The sequence below is a fragment of the Colletotrichum higginsianum genome, chromosome 8 (assembly GCF_001672515.1).
Source record: "Colletotrichum higginsianum IMI 349063 chromosome 8, whole genome shotgun sequence".
NCBI classification, from domain to species: Eukaryota; Fungi; Ascomycota; class Sordariomycetes; order Glomerellales; family Glomerellaceae; genus Colletotrichum; species Colletotrichum higginsianum.
The window spans coordinates 3241568-3257794 of record NC_030960.1 but is presented as its reverse complement, the minus strand read 5'-3'; the positions used below and the strand labels follow the sequence as shown (position 1 = coordinate 3257794).

The window sequence follows — 16227 nt, the reverse complement described above, 5'->3', positions numbered from 1 at the left end:
TCATTTTCTTGAGAATAGAGAAATCCTATTCAGGAACGTGCTTCCGGCTGAGCTCCGAGCTCCCATGAGCTTCGAGCAATGCATGCAGGGGTCGCAGCTCCTGGCTCTAGGCCGCCAGTTAACGCATTCTGGGATGCAAGTTCGACGCGTGCGCGCTGCATCCGCCACCGCACTCAACATGAACCGATGCCACGGCCCACAAGTCTAAATGACTTCTATCCACTCAGCATTCTGCCACTAAGTACGTACCCTGCCAATTATGTCACACTAACGACCTACGATAAGATAAGAAAGTACCAGCCGCACTGTCAGCTGCCAATTGCGCACCAGCCACGTCGTGCTTCCGACAGTCCCGACAAGCCGCGTAAAGCTATGGATACGTACCGCCGCTGTTCCTGGAAGGGTGTCGTCATCGTCTATGCCCGCCACGGTTGAGTCCGCTAGAACTCCTGCAGCAGACAATTTCAGCTCAGCTCAGCTCAGCCTGCCCCAGCCTGAGTGAGAGCTTGCGTGCCCCTCCATATCCCCTCGACATTTTCCTATCTTCAAACCCAAAGCAACCTCCCGCCGTGATCGGCATACCCCGTGTTCGGCCAAGCAATTCTGAAATCAACATGGCGACCGCTGAGAAGCGCAAGTCGCTCGGCAAGCTCGACAAGCAGCTCGATGAACAGCTTGACAAGCTTCCCTTCGACAAGGAGAGGTTGAAGCAGGAATTTGACTTGTCCCACTTCGATTTGAACCAAATCCTGCGCGGCATCCAGTTGACGCTGGTAGGAGGTCAGTTTGAGAAGAGAACCTCAGCTTCGACTCCTCTACGAGACAAGTGCTAATGCCGACTGCCGTCAAAGCTCACCGGGCGCTACAGAATCCTGCTTTGTTCACCTCGGACCATTACCGACAGGCCGGCATCGCCGTCTTGAGCGGCCTCGCCATCCGTCTTGTCATTTCTATTCCCGTGAGCACAGTCCCCAGCTCGAGCCCACGCAGTGTTCGACCTGCTCTTTTTGCTGCACACAGTCTTGACATTATTACTAGATCATTGGCGTAAGAGTTCTTCTTTGGACTCTCTCACTGTTTGTGAGCCTGGACCATGTCACCTGGGACGATCAGATCGTCGGGGGTCTCAACTTCATTGAGGAATACGTGCTGCAGGTCCCCTTCTTCCTGATGGCCCTGATGCGCTACGTCACGCCAACTCTCGACAACATGTAAGTGCCTATGCTGGTTTCCATATACTTGCCTCCCTCTGACCACCAGCTAGGTTCATGGACTCGCTGAACTGGGTCGACAAGACATACGTCCACAAGCACAAGAACGAGGACCCCGATAAGCTACGAGACATGTATTATCCCAACCTGAGGACGTACAAGGTCAGCGACGGCAGCACTCACACGACAAGCACCGCCGAGGCCATCAGCATGTTTTTGTACCGCTTTGCTAGGAAAGGCGCCATCTCCCTCGCTGTTTTCGCTCTGTCCTATCTTCCCTTCGTGGGCCGATTCGTGTTGCCTGCAGCCAGTTTCTACACATTCAACAAGGCGGTTGGTCTGGGGCCAGCTTCTCTCATCTTTGGAACGGGTATTTTCTTGCCCAAGCGTTACATTGTCATCTTCCTGCAGAGCTACTTTGCCTCGAGAAGTCTGATGAGGGAGCTGCTAGAGCCTTACTTCTCCCGCGTCCATTTCACCAAGGAGCAGAAGAAGAACTGGTTCCGCAACCGTGAGGGTATCTTATTTGGCTTTGCCATTGGCTTTTACACCCTGATCAAGATCCCCCTTGTCGGGGTCCTGATCTACGGCATTGCTGAGGCATCGACGGCGTACCTGATTACCAAGATCACGGATCCCCCCCCGCCTGCCACTGAGAGGGTTGCTTTTGCCGAGAGCCAACAAGAGTGGACCAACAAGCACGAGTTCCTCAACCTGTCGCTGAGCGAGATGGATGCTATCCATCTCAAATCTCGCCCCCCGAATTCTACAGGGGACACTCAAAAACACGAGTAAGAACGTTGACAGACGTCGGGAATCCCCATGGATAGAGACTACTCGCCTGTACGTGCTGCGCCACTAATAGTGCCGCCTAATGACAAGAGGCCTACCTTCGTCCGAGACTGGGATTACACGGGTGTATGCGTGGCATCAATAGATCAGATTAGCAAACCCTCGGCTACGCGGGTGAACGAAAGGCAGAACGTTCTCAAGGATCATGCATATTGACCATATCTCATGCTGCCCATTTGCGCCTCATCCCTCTGACTCTTGTCGCTCACACTGGGTTTTACGGTCTGTCATGTCGACTCTGCTCTCTGTTCCAATTACCGGAACAGCACGAGAATGGCAACGACAGGGGATAGCGGACATGAAGGTCGGGCGACAAAGCGTCCGCCTATTTGCCTTTTATTCCGCGCCGAAGACACAACTTAGATGCCGAGATAACCACCCACGGACCTCTATATCAATTACGTTTTATGATAGGAAGTCATGCGGCATGAGATCACCATGCCTTCTTATCGATTGGGTTGGAGTCGGCCGGCGGCGGAGCCAATGCGGGGATTGTCAAGAACACGCCTCTTACGGCATTGGGGCAGCTCGCTCTTATCAAGCTCCGCACTTTGCTGCCGGCAGCGGTACAGCGTTGCCAGCAGCTCTTGCTATCGTCTCGTGCTCCGATTGATAGTCAATTTAGGTACGTATGCGGGTGAAGCGTCTCATTTGCCGGGAAAGCCAGCTCCGAGGAGGCCAGGGCGGGGTAATTTGGATGGAATAATCTGGATGCAGGTGTATATCTAAGAGGGAGGACCGTTGAGGCTGGCTGGAAGTGGCATTTTTCTAGTCGCAAGTGAAGTGTTCCATTCTCGTATCTTCAATCCAACTGCCTCTTCAATTCGATTCCGTCTGTATATTGATCCAAGATGGGCAAAACTGGTATCCGTGCCGCGAACAAGGTCAGCTTGGACAAGCCGGCTTCTGAGCAGCCTGGCCTGCATGTATGTACGCCTGTTACCATCAGACGGATGGGACAAAGTACTGACAGACAATTGATCCAGAACAGATGGCATCCCGATAGTAAGAAGAAATGCTTGCCCAAGGTACATGCAAGTCATGAGATTGTACTGACTCCCCCAAGTCCCCTTCGCCGGCACCATCAAAAATGGCGAGACGGTCAAAATTGAATGTGTAGATTGGTATACCCAAACCTTTCCTCGTCTCTCATTGAATGTATCCATTCTCACATTTATCACACTAGGACCGGCGGCCAGATCGGCAATAATGACTCGGCAGATGACGTGCTCAATGTCGACCTGACCAAGATTCACTACCTCAGCGGGCCTTTCGAGGTTGAGGATGCCCAGCCGGGTGACCTGCTGCTCGTCGAGATCATGGATGTCCAGCCGTTCGAGGACCATCCGTGGGGGTTCACGGGCGTGTTTGACAAGAACAACGGTGGCGGCTTTTTGGATGAGATTTATCCTACCCCGTTCGTAGTCTCCTTCTATCTCACATCCGTGCCCAGGGGCTCTTGGGCTACTGGGCGATGGCATCGTACAGCTCAGCTCGACTAACCTGACGCCCAACCGGCTCACACGCACAGTGCCAAGGCCATCTGGGATTTTGAGGGCATCTACTGCACCTCGCGACACATCCCCCACGTCAAGTTCGCGGGGCTCATCCACCCGGGCATTCTAGGCTGCGCGCCCTCAGCCGAGGTGCTCGACACGTGGAACACGCGCGAGGGGGAACTCATCGCCGCCAACAAGCTCGAGCGTGACGTCGCGAAGCCCCCCGAGCCCGTCAACGTCCACGCCGGCGGCGCCGACGAAGCACTCACCGAGAGGGTCGGCAAACACGGTGCCCGGACGATTCCTGGACGGCCTGAGCACGGCGGGAACTGCGAGTGAGTGAAGACGAATAAACACCCCTCCCCTCCCGCGTGATACTGAGACGGGATGAGCTAAACTTAATATGTAGTATCAAGAACTTGAGCAGGGGTAGTAAGGTCTACCTACCCGTCCATGTCGCCGGCGCCAAGTTCAGCGTTGGCGACCTACATTTCTCCCGTAAGCCACCCGTCCCGTTCGTTACCATTAGGTTGTTTGTGCTGAGTGAAACCGACCGCGAACAGAGGGCGACGGAGAAATCTCCTTCTGCGGCGCCATCGAGATGGCGGGCGTCATCACCATCAACTTCAAGGTCATTAAGAACGGCGTCGCCGACCTGGGTCTCAAATCACCCATCTACATCCCCGGCCCTGTCGAGCCGCAGTTCGGCCCCGGGCGGCACATCTATTTCGAAGGATTCTCTGTTGACGAGCACGGAAAGCAGCACTACCTTGACGTCACTGTCGCCTACAGGCAGACGTGTCTTCGTAAGTCTGACGTGGTCGTTGTCGTTGTTGGCCCCAGTCTCTTGCGTGTAGACTCCTCGTTGCCATTTTTTTTGTTATTTCTTTTTGCTCTCTTCAGCAAGGCCGACCATGGGATGCGAGGACAACCCAAGAGACACACGAGCGTTGGTGGTTTATGCTAAACAACGCAAAACAGGCGTCATCGAATACCTTCGCCGCTTCGGCTACAGTGATTACCAGACCTACCTCCTCATGTCGTGTGCGCCGATCCAGGGGCACATCGCCGGCATTGTCGACATCCCCAACGCGTGTACGACCATCGGCCTCCCAATGGACATTTTCGACTTTGACATCTCGCCCGCGCTTGGCAAGGTCGAGAAGCGCGACATGGGAAAATGTGCTTTCGTGACGGGCGTCACCGAGGGCAAGGTCGAGAAAGGCGGGGAGAACAGCGAGCATAGCTTCGGTGGCGGGCTGACGTATAGAAAGAGCTCGTAGAGGGCAATGTTTCTTCTGCATCATCATCTTCTTGTTCTTCTTCACTTGGGCGGCTCCTTGAGTCGGAGTTCTTCTTGCGTGTGAGGTTGAATGAGACTTTGGTCCAGGGGTTGAAGGACGTTGAAATCATCAGCGTAGCAATGGGATTGCATCGTGTCGGGTCATTTGTCTTTCTGTATACGAGTGGTGCTAATGAGATAGCCTGTGACGGCCAGTGATATCGCCTGCTCCTGTTTGAAATCATGATCATAACTAGGTCCTGAAGTCCTCAACCAAAGCATCCCGGGACCCAACTCCACCCCAAAATGCGTCGTAATTTTGCCAAGATCTCTAGTGAATCAAAAGTCGGGAATCTCGGCCATCGAAGTGTGTCCCGTCTCGCCAGTGTGAATGCTGGCTTCGGTGAGACCAGTACCTAACCACTCGCAACCGGGAGCGTTGCACTTGCGAAGAGCGCTATCGCCGAAGCCGGCCGCGGCACCGGCAGCACCATGACCAGAAGGCTCATCTTTGATCTCACTGAAACCAGAGTGACCACTCGCTTTGGCGTGCTTGTTGGCCTCATTCTGACCGCTGCCAAGCCAATCGCAGCCCGGGACGGTGCAACGCAGCAGAAACTCGGTGGTGTCGGTGAAATAGTGCATCTCGTGCAGCTTGCGGATGAGGGCGCGCGTCTTATCGAGGATCTCGTCGTCTGAGGTGCTCCAGTTGGTGCGGTCGAGCTCAGGGGGCAGGTCGGAGTGAGTGTAAGGCGGCTCCGAGGGGCTACAGGCGATGCGGTCGTAGTGGATACCCGAATAGACGAGGATGCAGCGCGAATCTTTGTTCTCGCCGAAGCGGAGCGGGCTCTGAGACTTGACGTCAAAAGCGACTACCTCGAGGTCGAAAAGGTCCGAGAAGATGCCCAGCTCGATGGCGCCGCCCCAGCGCTCGGGGTCCTGGATCGTGCGGATGTACTTCTCCACTGGCATGTCGAGGACGGCCTCGGGGTAGTCGTCTGGGTGCTGGCGGATGTAGTCTGCGACCATCTTGCGGAGCTCCTTGGCTTCGAGCTGCTTGCCAGGTATGGCGCCGCCGAAGGCGGTGAAGAGACAGCTGTTATCGTCCGGCATGACCCGAAGGACTATAACATGTTAAGAGGGTTCTAGAAGTTATGGGGGAAGAGGCGTACGTACGCAAAGTCGACTCGCGCTCCGGCCAGGGGATGCTGATGTCGGATGGGGTCGCATCGGCATCTGAGTCGAGGCGGGCCTTCTTAACTGCCGGACCGCCAGCTTCCACACCTCGCGAGGCGACGGGAAGAGCAGCGGGCGGAGGGGTGATGGCTCGGGGCTGGGCGGGCTCAATGCTGAAAGACTGTCCATTTAAACCTAGGTCCTTGGCATTGACGTCCTTCTGCCCGAGGGTCAGGGTTTGGAGAGGCCATCCGTATTTGAGGTTAAAGTCTGCGATTCCCGTCTTGTCTTTGATTTCGTTGAAGAGGTCACCAACGGTGGCGGTATCCTCAAGGGAGACGACGCCGGTGCCTCCCGGACCCTTGTATCTAGCCCTCATACTGTTGTTGTGTAGTGGTTTGAGAAGGCCGAGACGGGGTCCGAAACGTGCGAAAGGCGTAGATGAGGGCCCAGGATTGAACGACCGAAGGCGGGAAGGCCAGAGAATCCGGTCAGTTGAGATGAAATCAGCCGGAGACGGATCCGGGAGGCTGGCCGGAGGCACCGAGAGTCCGTATGTAAGTAGGAAGCCGTGGTTGCAGCTGGGAATGAACTGAGAGCAGCGCGTTGCGATCTCAAGACAATCCTGGTTCAAACGAACGAGAGCATTCGATAAGGTGAAAGCGCTGTTAGAGAGCCGGTTGGACCCTCAAGGCAATGTGGTACGCAGCGATGGTGGAAGCGCGGTGATTCGAGTGTCGCTGAGAGTTTGAGACGCACTAGAAGCTTCTCCGCTTATTAAGTAGTAGCCCGAGAAGGCGGGAGCCGGTGCGGCTGCACGTGTGGTGGTGTACCTGAGACGATAGCACCGGATATTTGTCTGGGCGCCAGCAGTCGGATGCTTTGAGCTTCGGAGTCAGGTCAAACTCATATGCCCTCCCGTCTAACGTGAGAATGGAAGAATAACGCCGCATGCGGCGTGCTGGGTGGGATCGGTGTTGCATGGTCCCTTATTCATTGTCGGGTGGGGAACTATGTGCTCCAAAAATACGCTGCTTGCTCGAGTCGCTACGTGTAACCCAGTCCCCTGGAGCTCCATGGCAATGACTTCATTGTTCCATGTCCATTGGTAGTATAGGTATCGTTGGCGCCCACTTTGTTGCCGGGTCCCTTACCTTGTATGTCGAAAACCCGCAAACGGGAGAGCTGCGTACACTTGGGAGATGTCATGCTCCCTCGCATTGTAGCTTTACTACCCCCGCAAAACAAGGCGATCGGGAACTCGACATGATTCGGGATAATGCGACGCAGGGATTCCTGTTTTAGGGATTTCGATGAGAGTCTTCAAGGAAGGAAGTAAGTCAGTAGCTGAATCTCATTAAGCTATTTTGACAGTATGAATCCGTGCGTCCAGCTGAAATATCTTAATATCTTGAGCATGCGTCAACCACGTCGCTCTTGGGTGTTCCTTGATCCCCTACCTAGGTGAGTAGGTAGATAGGTACCTCTTCACTTACTTACGTCCGTGACACATCCTGGCCAATCGGCCGCCTCCATAGCATCAGTTAGCCGAGGTGGACCCGGGAAGAAGCACAGCCAACATACAGTCAAGTCCTTGCTAACACCCCTCAGTGCGCCGCCGCTTGTACCCGTTGAACCCCCCCGGGCCAGCTCCGACTCACTGCTCTCGCACCTTCAATTCCTCAGCTCCAAAGAACGTCGCTGTCGAAAATTTGATCTTTGCGACACATGCCCTCAACCTCGTTTTCCACTTGGGCTTGCTCTAATAACGGGTGCAGTGATTCCCTAGACCCCTTGCGCCACCAATTGCCCCTCGAGAATTAGAACCCACTTGCCAACTGTGTTGCGACCCGAAGAGGTGGAAGAAACAAATCATGGCGACGCGCAGCGACGCGCCCGAAGTGCGCGAGTCCATCGAGGCCAAAGTCAGCAACGATGTCGAGATGGTTGACGCCCCGGATGCCAACGCCGCCGACGCGAACCAAACCGAGGCCACGGTCACCGCGAAGACGGGCGGTCCAGAGAGAATGGATGTCGATGTCGACGCCGATGCTGATGCCGACGGTGAAGCGGATGCAGACGCAGACGCTGAGGCGGATGCTGAGGCCGAGGCCGACGCCGACGCGGATGCCGATGCCGATGGAGAACCCGATGACGACGCTGCATCACCTGCAGAATCCGAGCCTGGTGACCTACTGGATGTCATCCATATACTCAACACCACCCTGAGCAACTACAAGGACGAAGAGTATGTACTGTCCAGACATACGCCTTGTGCATTATGTCACTGACACCAGTTTTCTGTAGCGGAGAATGGTGGGCGGCTAGTTTCCAGCGCATCCCGAACAAGCGTCAGTTGCCCGACTACTTCGAGATCATCGAGAATCCCGTCGCCTTCAGCACAATTCGCGTATGTTATAAACGTCCCGCGAGCATCGAGATATATTCAGTTGGCTAATGCCTTGCAGCACAAGGTTCAGAAGAAGCAATACACACAGTTCTCCGAGTTCGTTCGCGACGTTGCCCAGATCTGCCACAACGCGCAGGTGTACAACCGCCCTTCCTCCGCCATCTTCAAAAGCGCCACCATCATCCGAGATCTGCTCAAGCAAGAGCTCCAGAAACTTATCAGGAAAGGCATCATCAAACCGGAGGAGGCCGAGCTTCCGGATCTAGGCGAGCTCCCACCCGCGGAAGACTCATCCCCAGAAGCCGAGTCTGAAGAGGAAGAAGAGGAGGAAGAAGAGGAGGAGGAGGAAGAAGAAGAGGAAGAAGATGACGACTCTGAAGATGGTGGAAAGCGACGTCGCAGTAAGAGGGGTGGCCGGACCTCGTTCACCAAGCGCCAGCTTGAAGAAGCCAAGGAGGAGGACGAGCATAAGAAGCGAGGTCGTCCCCCAAAGGTCTTGACCCCCCTCGAAGCTCGTATTCACAACGTCATCAAAGGCTTGCGTAAGGTTCAGTCGGACGACGGTGGCCTGCTCATTGGTCCCTTTGAGAAGTTGCCCGACAAGACGGTGAACCCGGACTACTACCAAGTCATCACCAACCCGATTGCGCTCGACAACATCAAGAGGAAGGCCAAAAGGAAGAAGTATGCGACTGTGGACGATCTCGTCAAGGACATGGACCTCATGTTCAACAATGCCAAAGAGTACAACGAAGAAGGCAGTGACATTTACGAGGCTGCCGTCGAATTACAAAAGCAAGCGCATGAGCTGGCGAGCCAGGAGAAGGCAAGAGCTGACGACGAATTCCGTGATGAGGATGGGAAGCTGCCCTTGTCGGAGATTCAGCACAACGGCCAGACTTGGCGAGTGGGTGAGTCCTGGGGCCCGATCCAAGCATGGAGACAGACGGCCGAGAGGGTAAATGGCTGACAAGTTCTAAACAGGCGACTGGGTGCATATCCGCAACGTCAACGACATGGCCAAACCCATCGTGGCGCAGATCTTCCGTACCTGGCAGGACCGCGGCGGCCAGCGGTGGATCAACGCCTGCTGGTACTATCGTCCAGAGCAGACCGTCCACAGATACGAGAAGCACTTCTTCGAGAACGAGGTGGCCAAGACGGGACAGTACCGCGACCACCAGATCGAGGAGGTGCTTGATCGATGCTTCGTCATGTTCGTGACGCGGTTCAACAAGGGCCGGCCGCGCGGGCTCCCGGCGGACAAGGAGGTGTACGTGTGCGAGTCTCGGTACAACGAAGCGACATGCCGGTTCAACAAGATCAAGACGTGGACCAGCTGCGTGCCGGACGAGGTACGCGAGAGAGATTACGAGATGGAGCTGTTTGAACAGCCGCGACGGCTCAAGAAGGTGCCCAGCCCGATCAAGCATCTGCTGCAGGCAGACGCGAAGGAGACGGACGAGCTGCCTAAGCCGACCTGGGGCGCCGCGAACGCACCGCCTATCATCGGTGCCGTGCATCGGCGGCCTCGGGAAGCAAACGTAAGTCATGATGAGACTCTGTGTTTTCGCTTTTGTTTACTGCTCGTTTTCTACCTGTCATCCTTGAGAGATATCGCCATCATCCGTCATCAGGTGCCCATCAAATCACTCCTTCACCTCATTCCACACGCTGCGCAAACAGCCTTGCCATTGCATGTCGGCCGGCTTATAGCAGTAGTGGCGGATGGGCCATTCGCTCAATCACCAACTGTGCCACACACACGCCGCTCAAGTTTCCCGGCACGTTTGTTTTTTCTTCGTGGTTATCCAAATGAGGCAGATAAAGGGAGCGGCGCGCAGGGGGGAGAACAGCACCCTGCAGCAGCCCTTCCGTCCCAGGCTCAGCCCGCGTCGAACGGCCTCGAGCAACTTTCGCCTTCTCACCCACCCTCGCTCAGTTTTGCCTTTCTTTACGGTCTTGTTCTCATTTCGTTTTGATGTTCCTTCCTCTTTTTGTTCTCTATTCACCTCTGCTGATGACACGTGGCTCTGCTCCCACGACACCACGCTCAACTGTACGTATGCGTTACTGACAACCCACGGTTGGTGGTACAGGAATCGCCCCCTCCCGAACCAACACCGTCGCCACCGCCGCCTGTGGCCCAGGAAGCGGCACGACGCCCTTCTGTCCTCCAGGCGATGCGCCAGACGCCCAGCGACATATCGATGGGAAATCCTCCTCTTACGCCGTACGGGCACGGAATGGGAGCCGCGCCATCTCCGTCGCCCGCCATGTACGCGCAGCAGCAGTACACACCCCAGCATGCGTCGGCATCACCGGTCGCGGTGCCTCACCAGACGCCGGTGCCTCTACCCCAACTTCCTCCTCACCAAGTGTCTCATTCTCCGCAGCCCATCCGTCCCATGTTCCAGCAGCACCAGCAGCAGCAGGGATTCGCGCCTAGCCCGTTCCAACAACACCAGCATCAGCAACAACACCCGCACCCGCAGCATCCACAGCATCCACAGCATCCACAGCACCACCCCCACCCGCAGCAGCAGCAGCACTTGCACCACGTCCAGCATCAACAGCAGCAGCAGCACCACCACCAGTCGCCCACTCTGCCGACGCCGCCCCCGCCCCAGTATCAGCAACACCAGCAATTACAGCACCACCAACACCAGCACCACCAACAACACCAGTCCCAGTCCCAGCACCAACACCACCATCAGGCCCAAGCGCCCGTCCCACAGCACCAACACCACCAACCACACCACCAGATGCATCCACAAATGATGCCAGCAAACCCTTTGGGCCCGACCTACAATCACCATTCAATGCAGCCTCACGCGCCTGCAGCGCGCACACCCATGGCTTCGACACCCAACGCCGTGCAGCCGCACAATGCCTACAACCTGCCGCGGCCCCCTGAGGTGTTTACGCTGCCCGACGCCATCAACGACCAGATCCCCGAGGAGGTACGCAGCCGCTACAACAGGGACGAGCACGGCAGAATCTTTTTCTTCACCACACCGCCCGTCGCCCGCCCGGAACATGGCCTCGCGCCTGAGAACGCCAACTCGGGCCACAGCCTCGCATACCTCGCCAAGAGCAACCCGGAATGGCTGTCGGACCGCACCACCCGCGCCAAAGCCTTTTCTGTCGCCAAGCAGAAGGAGCTCAAGACCAAGATGGCCATCGACGACATCACCCAGGGCAAGACTCTTGAGGAGTTGCACGAGTGGGCCAACGATTCCTGGGCTCTGTACTGGAAGAGCCATGCGCAGGAGACTAGTCGCATGCGCGAGGAGGGCGACCTGGCCGAGCACGAGCGACTAATGGCCGAGCAGCGCCGCAGCCGAGTCAAGTCCAGAAGGGCACGCGATGAGGAGACGGAGAGGGCTGAAGCGACCAAGAAGGCCAACTACCTTGACGACATTTACCATGCCCACTCCAGTCTGCGGTCGTCCAAGCCGCGTGCTGCGTGATTCGGTTCGGAAGGCGTAGATGCCCACAGCCGTGGCCATTTTGGCACCGCCCCGCAACCAGCCATTGACGGAGGCGGCATGGTCAATATCAGGGTATCTTGCTGGATGGACTGAAGAGGAGTTTTGGCCGGTCGGATGTGTTGTGATACCTTTTTTCTGCTTTTTTTTCTAGGGAGTTTACGGGAACGAATGGCTTACTGTACCGGCCGCCATACGTTCAAGGGGTTTCATGGTTCACCGAACCTCAAATAATTGGCCTGAAGCTGAAAAGGCAGACAAAATAAGACAGTGTTGGAACTCGGGACTTTCTTTGCAGTGTGCTGTGCTTGTCATGTCGTGAAAGCGGGTAACTTAGCACCACGGGTTGCGCATGTCTCTTTTCTTCTCCCTGGTCATCTTGGCAAGTATGGTGGCTGACCGGGTGAGTGGCTGTTGACGTTGGTTGGTCCTTTGACACGTTAAGCTTCTTTGTCTACTTGGAACAAGAAAAAGGGCAGTTGAGTTTCATCGGGGTGGTGGCGACTCGGTTGTATAGTAGCTAGCTAGCTCGTGCATCGTTAAATTCATCCATCCCAAGAAGTGAGTTAGTGGGTTCTATCTCTCCTGCCAAAGTAGGACGGTTTGCCGGCAAAAACAAAACACCAATGTATCTTGGTGTCCATGAGTGGCCGACATGGAATGAATGACAAGAATCCCAAAAGGAGAGGAGTGAGCTCAACGTAGGTGTGGGAGGACGGGCCTCGGGACCCCCTGGCCCACCTATCTGCGTCAGGACCACCGAGACGGATACCAAGAGGCCCCAGAGAGCGAGCGTGTGGCTTCGGGGGCAAACTACCTAATCTACCTACCCAAGTCACCTCCACCTCAGATAGGCTGGGAGGTACGAGATACTAATTGCAACACGCTAAATGAGCCTCAGCGCGGCTAACTGCCCGATTTGCTGACGTTCTCGACTTGCCCGACCTCGACCTTCTCGCCTCCTCACCACCTCACTACCTCACCACCTCACCACTCACTCTTGAATCTCATAATTTCGCCTTTTCACTCCCCTCCCGAGGAAAACGAAATTTGGCCCGGTTTCCTTTTTATCGAATCGCTCACTGTCTTCACTCATTACTTCCTACCGGGCTCACATTCATCGCACCGCCGCCGCCTCTTTTTCTTTGGTGCCGCGTCGGTTCAGACGCTGTCTGCCTGCGTTTGGGCCGCGACACTCTCAGGGTCCTCTTTCCTTCCGAGTCCTTTTGCTTTCGTCCGGGATTATTCTCCCTCTGGGTCCCTTGTTTTGGAACTGGCTGGATACAAGCAAGGACTTGTGTTGCTCTGAGCCAGGTACGGTTCCGCCTTGAGGGGCAGCATCTTTCAAGGGGGCTCAGCGCTGAGAGAGTTGACGACAAAGTTGCCCATCCCCCCGGTTCTCGAGAGGAGTCATCAACCATACCAATAGTCTTCAACACGTCCGTCTCATTAGACTTTAACGTTGCCAACGGTTGCAACGTCCGTCAACGGCCGAATGCTCAACTCTATACGCTTTCGCCAATCCCACCTCGAACAGACGGTTCGCCTCCTCCAGTCGTCCCGGACTGTACACGCCCTCGACCAATTTCCTACGTACCCTGAGTTCATGGAACTGTATTCCGCCAGCGATAACCCGTCACCTCTCCGACCGTCTATTGTGCTATAAAGAGCACCCGGTCTCGACAAGATGGCGTCCTCTCTCTTCTCTCGAAGAAAGCCTCGTCACAGACATCGATCTTCAGGACTCATCATCAATTCTTCCACCACCGAGAATCCCCCTGCCATACAAACCACACCTACACCCTCAACGCTTGGAGATTTCTCAAAGATCTTTGCTTCTCTTCATTCTGATAAGGCTGCCTTCACCACACCTACCTCTGCTGAGGACGACACTCGTCAGCCGCTCTTCTCCTCGTTTCAACAACATCTCTTGGATCCAAGCCTCTCTCCAAGCCCGCGTGTCCTCTTCTTCATTCCGGACCACGTCATCAGAGAAACGCTATCTTCACAGGCATCCACGACAGGGAAGCTGAAAGCTGTTCAGGCGGTCAAGGCTCCCACCACCATCATGTCTTGTTCTTATTCCATGGCCGTTGCTGCCGGTCTCCCGCCTTCCCCGCCTCTTTCTGCCCATTCGGACGATGCCATCGCTTCTCCTATCCGGCTGGCCACTCAATCTCCCGCTTCATCTAATGGCTTGGATCTTGCCGGTGAGCGTCTCCTGAAGAAACAACTCTTGGAAAGATCTCTAGCGGTTGTCAGCGAGCCCTTGGAAGATCGTCTTTTCCAACAATTCGGAGCCCACGACTTTTGGGTCAAGTCTCAGTTTCTAAAGCAGCACGGCAACGGCGTCTATCAGTTTTATGACGGCTCCAACATTACCGTCAGCTTTTACAACGCCGTGAAAAGGCTGCGCGGCCTTGGCAAGAATGATAAGCTGCCCGCCTTCTTCGACCTCCTCCAGTTCCAACATGTGCTGGAACGTCATCGGGTGGTCAAGCGGCGCTTCATCGCTGGATCGAGAAACGTGCAGGGTGCATTGCCGCGCTACCTTCTTCAAGCACAACGGGCCAATTTCGAGACCAATGTCGTCTCTCGGGTGCCCAAGTTCCCCGAGACCTCTTTTGAGTCCGCGGGTGACTTGCGGGGAATACAGATGTGCGAGCAAGGCGTCGATGAGCTCGTCCATCTCGCCATGGCGGAGACCATCTTGGACAATTTTGGGGCTCCGGGCATCATGATCCTCGCCACTGGAGATGGCAATCCTGGCCAATACACCACGGGCGGATTCCCAGACTATGTTGAGAAGGCTCTGCTCGTGGGCTGGGTTGTCGAGGTTTACTCATTCTCCGAGAGTGCCCACCCTATCTGGAGCGACCCTGAGTTTATCAGCGACAAGCGCTGGAGAGGTCGCATGAGCTTCCACACTCTGGACAGCTTCATACCCTACCTCATCGGTACGGCCAGGGGTCGCGCCTGATTTTTTCAATGGGAACGGTAAAGGAACGATCAGCATAAATGTCATTTTTCTGGAAGAGTCAGAACCATGACAGTCACGAGGGCGTTGGTGGTTTTTTCCTGTTCTTCGGTTTTTTAGATACCCGTCTCTGTCTCTACTTCTGTTTTGGCTGGTTCATCGCCCCATCTCTCTTCTTACACACGCACAAACGAGTCTCGATCTACATATGGTGGCGTTTTGGATCCAGGAGGGCGCAGGCAGGCAGGGTTCAGAATATGGCTTCGGAACAGGAGCAACGACTGCAGCATGATATTTTACTATAGACAAAAGGACATATCAATGACACCCGAGGCATACAATTTTTAGCCTCTCCACCCAAATGACAACTCGGTCTACATCATGCTTTATTCCTGTGAAGCCTCGTCCGATTGATACCCGCCCACGTCCATAACACCCAACATCGAGCACATACTCCACGACCCTGTCCTCGAAGGGATGATGGGTACGCTTGGGGATAGCCTCGTCCAGCGTGTTGTCGTTCCTCGCAGACAGCCATTTAGCCAACCACCCATGGACTTTTCTTCGCTCGGATGCCTAAATGCCTACTCCATCACCGTCTGGTGGCTCAACTTTCCTGATCCCGCGGTAGGATGGCTTACCCAAGGTGAACAGCCGTCCACCCCCTCTCCTAGAGACGAAAGCTTGTCAATAGCCTTGTGATGATCACTGGGATGTGGCTGAACAGGTAGAAACCGAACCCTCGTTACGGAACTGAACACCCCCGAACTATATAACAAATGCCATCAATTCACTCCTCGACAGCTTAATTTGTTCGGCGCGTGATCATGTTGCCGTATCTATCACACAGCAGCAGTCAAAAATAGGACAAAAATACAATTCGTGGGATATATTTCGTTCAGCTACATCTCGTTACGTGTAAATTGCCGTAGATCTTAGCGGGTGACAGTGTAGATCCCCCGCACCCCGGCGCCTTCTCCTCCACATCCCAAGTTTCCAAGACGAAGTTCTCCTGCAATCAACCCTCCCGATTCCCGACGACCCTGAGAGAAGTAGGATGAGAGATGGATGGTTTGGGGACATGGGGTCTTTGAAAAGATAAAAGAGAGGCGTAGAAGTGTAAAAATAAGTATAAACCAGCCGCTCCCAACAGCATCTCATAGTACTCCATTGCTTCATTTTCTCGACCCAGCCCGCATTGTAATGCCAACAATTCGCCAGTTTCCAAGGCAGGTTGTAAACCGTATCCACATATCCGTGATGTGAATCATTCCGCAGCAGTAAAGGACTGCTTTTCCCCATCCTGTGAAGAGGAGCCCAGAAGATGCC

At 55.1% G+C, this 16227-nt stretch overlaps 5 protein-coding genes across 5 annotated transcripts; 4 read left to right on the top strand and 1 right to left on the bottom strand.

Annotated features, from left to right (window-relative positions):
- Positions 1-614: 614 nt before the first annotated feature.
- On the top strand, positions 615-2006 carry CH63R_11929 (Transmembrane protein UsgS; the record flags this gene model as incomplete). The annotated part of the gene is made up of 4 exons (XM_018306903.1): positions 615-780; positions 828-958; positions 1039-1211; positions 1265-2006. 4 exons carry the CDS (start codon positions 615-617, stop codon positions 2004-2006), a joined length of 1212 nt encoding a protein of 403 aa, XP_018153744.1.
- Positions 2007-2914: 908 nt separating this feature from the next.
- CH63R_11928 (Acetamidase/Formamidase) lies at positions 2915-4845 on the top strand (the record flags this gene model as incomplete). The annotated part of the gene is made up of 6 exons (XM_018306902.1): positions 2915-2989; positions 3263-3480; positions 3595-3897; positions 3972-4060; positions 4126-4368; positions 4544-4845. The coding sequence occupies 6 exons, from the start codon at positions 2915-2917 to the stop codon at positions 4843-4845; spliced, it is 1230 nt and encodes a 409-aa protein (XP_018153743.1).
- Positions 4846-5183: 338 nt separating this feature from the next.
- CH63R_11927 (OTU-like cysteine protease) lies at positions 5184-6399 on the bottom strand (the record flags this gene model as incomplete). Its single annotated transcript, XM_018306901.1, has 2 exons — positions 5184-5968; positions 6021-6399. 2 exons carry the CDS (start codon positions 6397-6399, stop codon positions 5184-5186), a joined length of 1164 nt encoding a protein of 387 aa, XP_018153742.1.
- Positions 6400-7894: 1495 nt separating this feature from the next.
- Positions 7895-11903, top strand: CH63R_11926 (Chromatin structure-remodeling complex protein RSC2; the record flags this gene model as incomplete). Its single annotated transcript, XM_018306900.1, has 5 exons — positions 7895-8268; positions 8328-8430; positions 8489-9341; positions 9415-9974; positions 10530-11903. 5 exons carry the CDS (start codon positions 7895-7897, stop codon positions 11901-11903), a joined length of 3264 nt encoding a protein of 1087 aa, XP_018153741.1.
- A 1705-nt stretch (positions 11904-13608) lies between these two features.
- CH63R_11925 (Cell wall glucanase) lies at positions 13609-14901 on the top strand (the record flags this gene model as incomplete). The annotated part of the gene is made up of 1 exon (XM_018306899.1): positions 13609-14901. One exon carries the CDS (start codon positions 13609-13611, stop codon positions 14899-14901), a length of 1293 nt encoding a protein of 430 aa, XP_018153740.1.
- Between the last annotated feature and the right edge of the window lie 1326 nt (positions 14902-16227).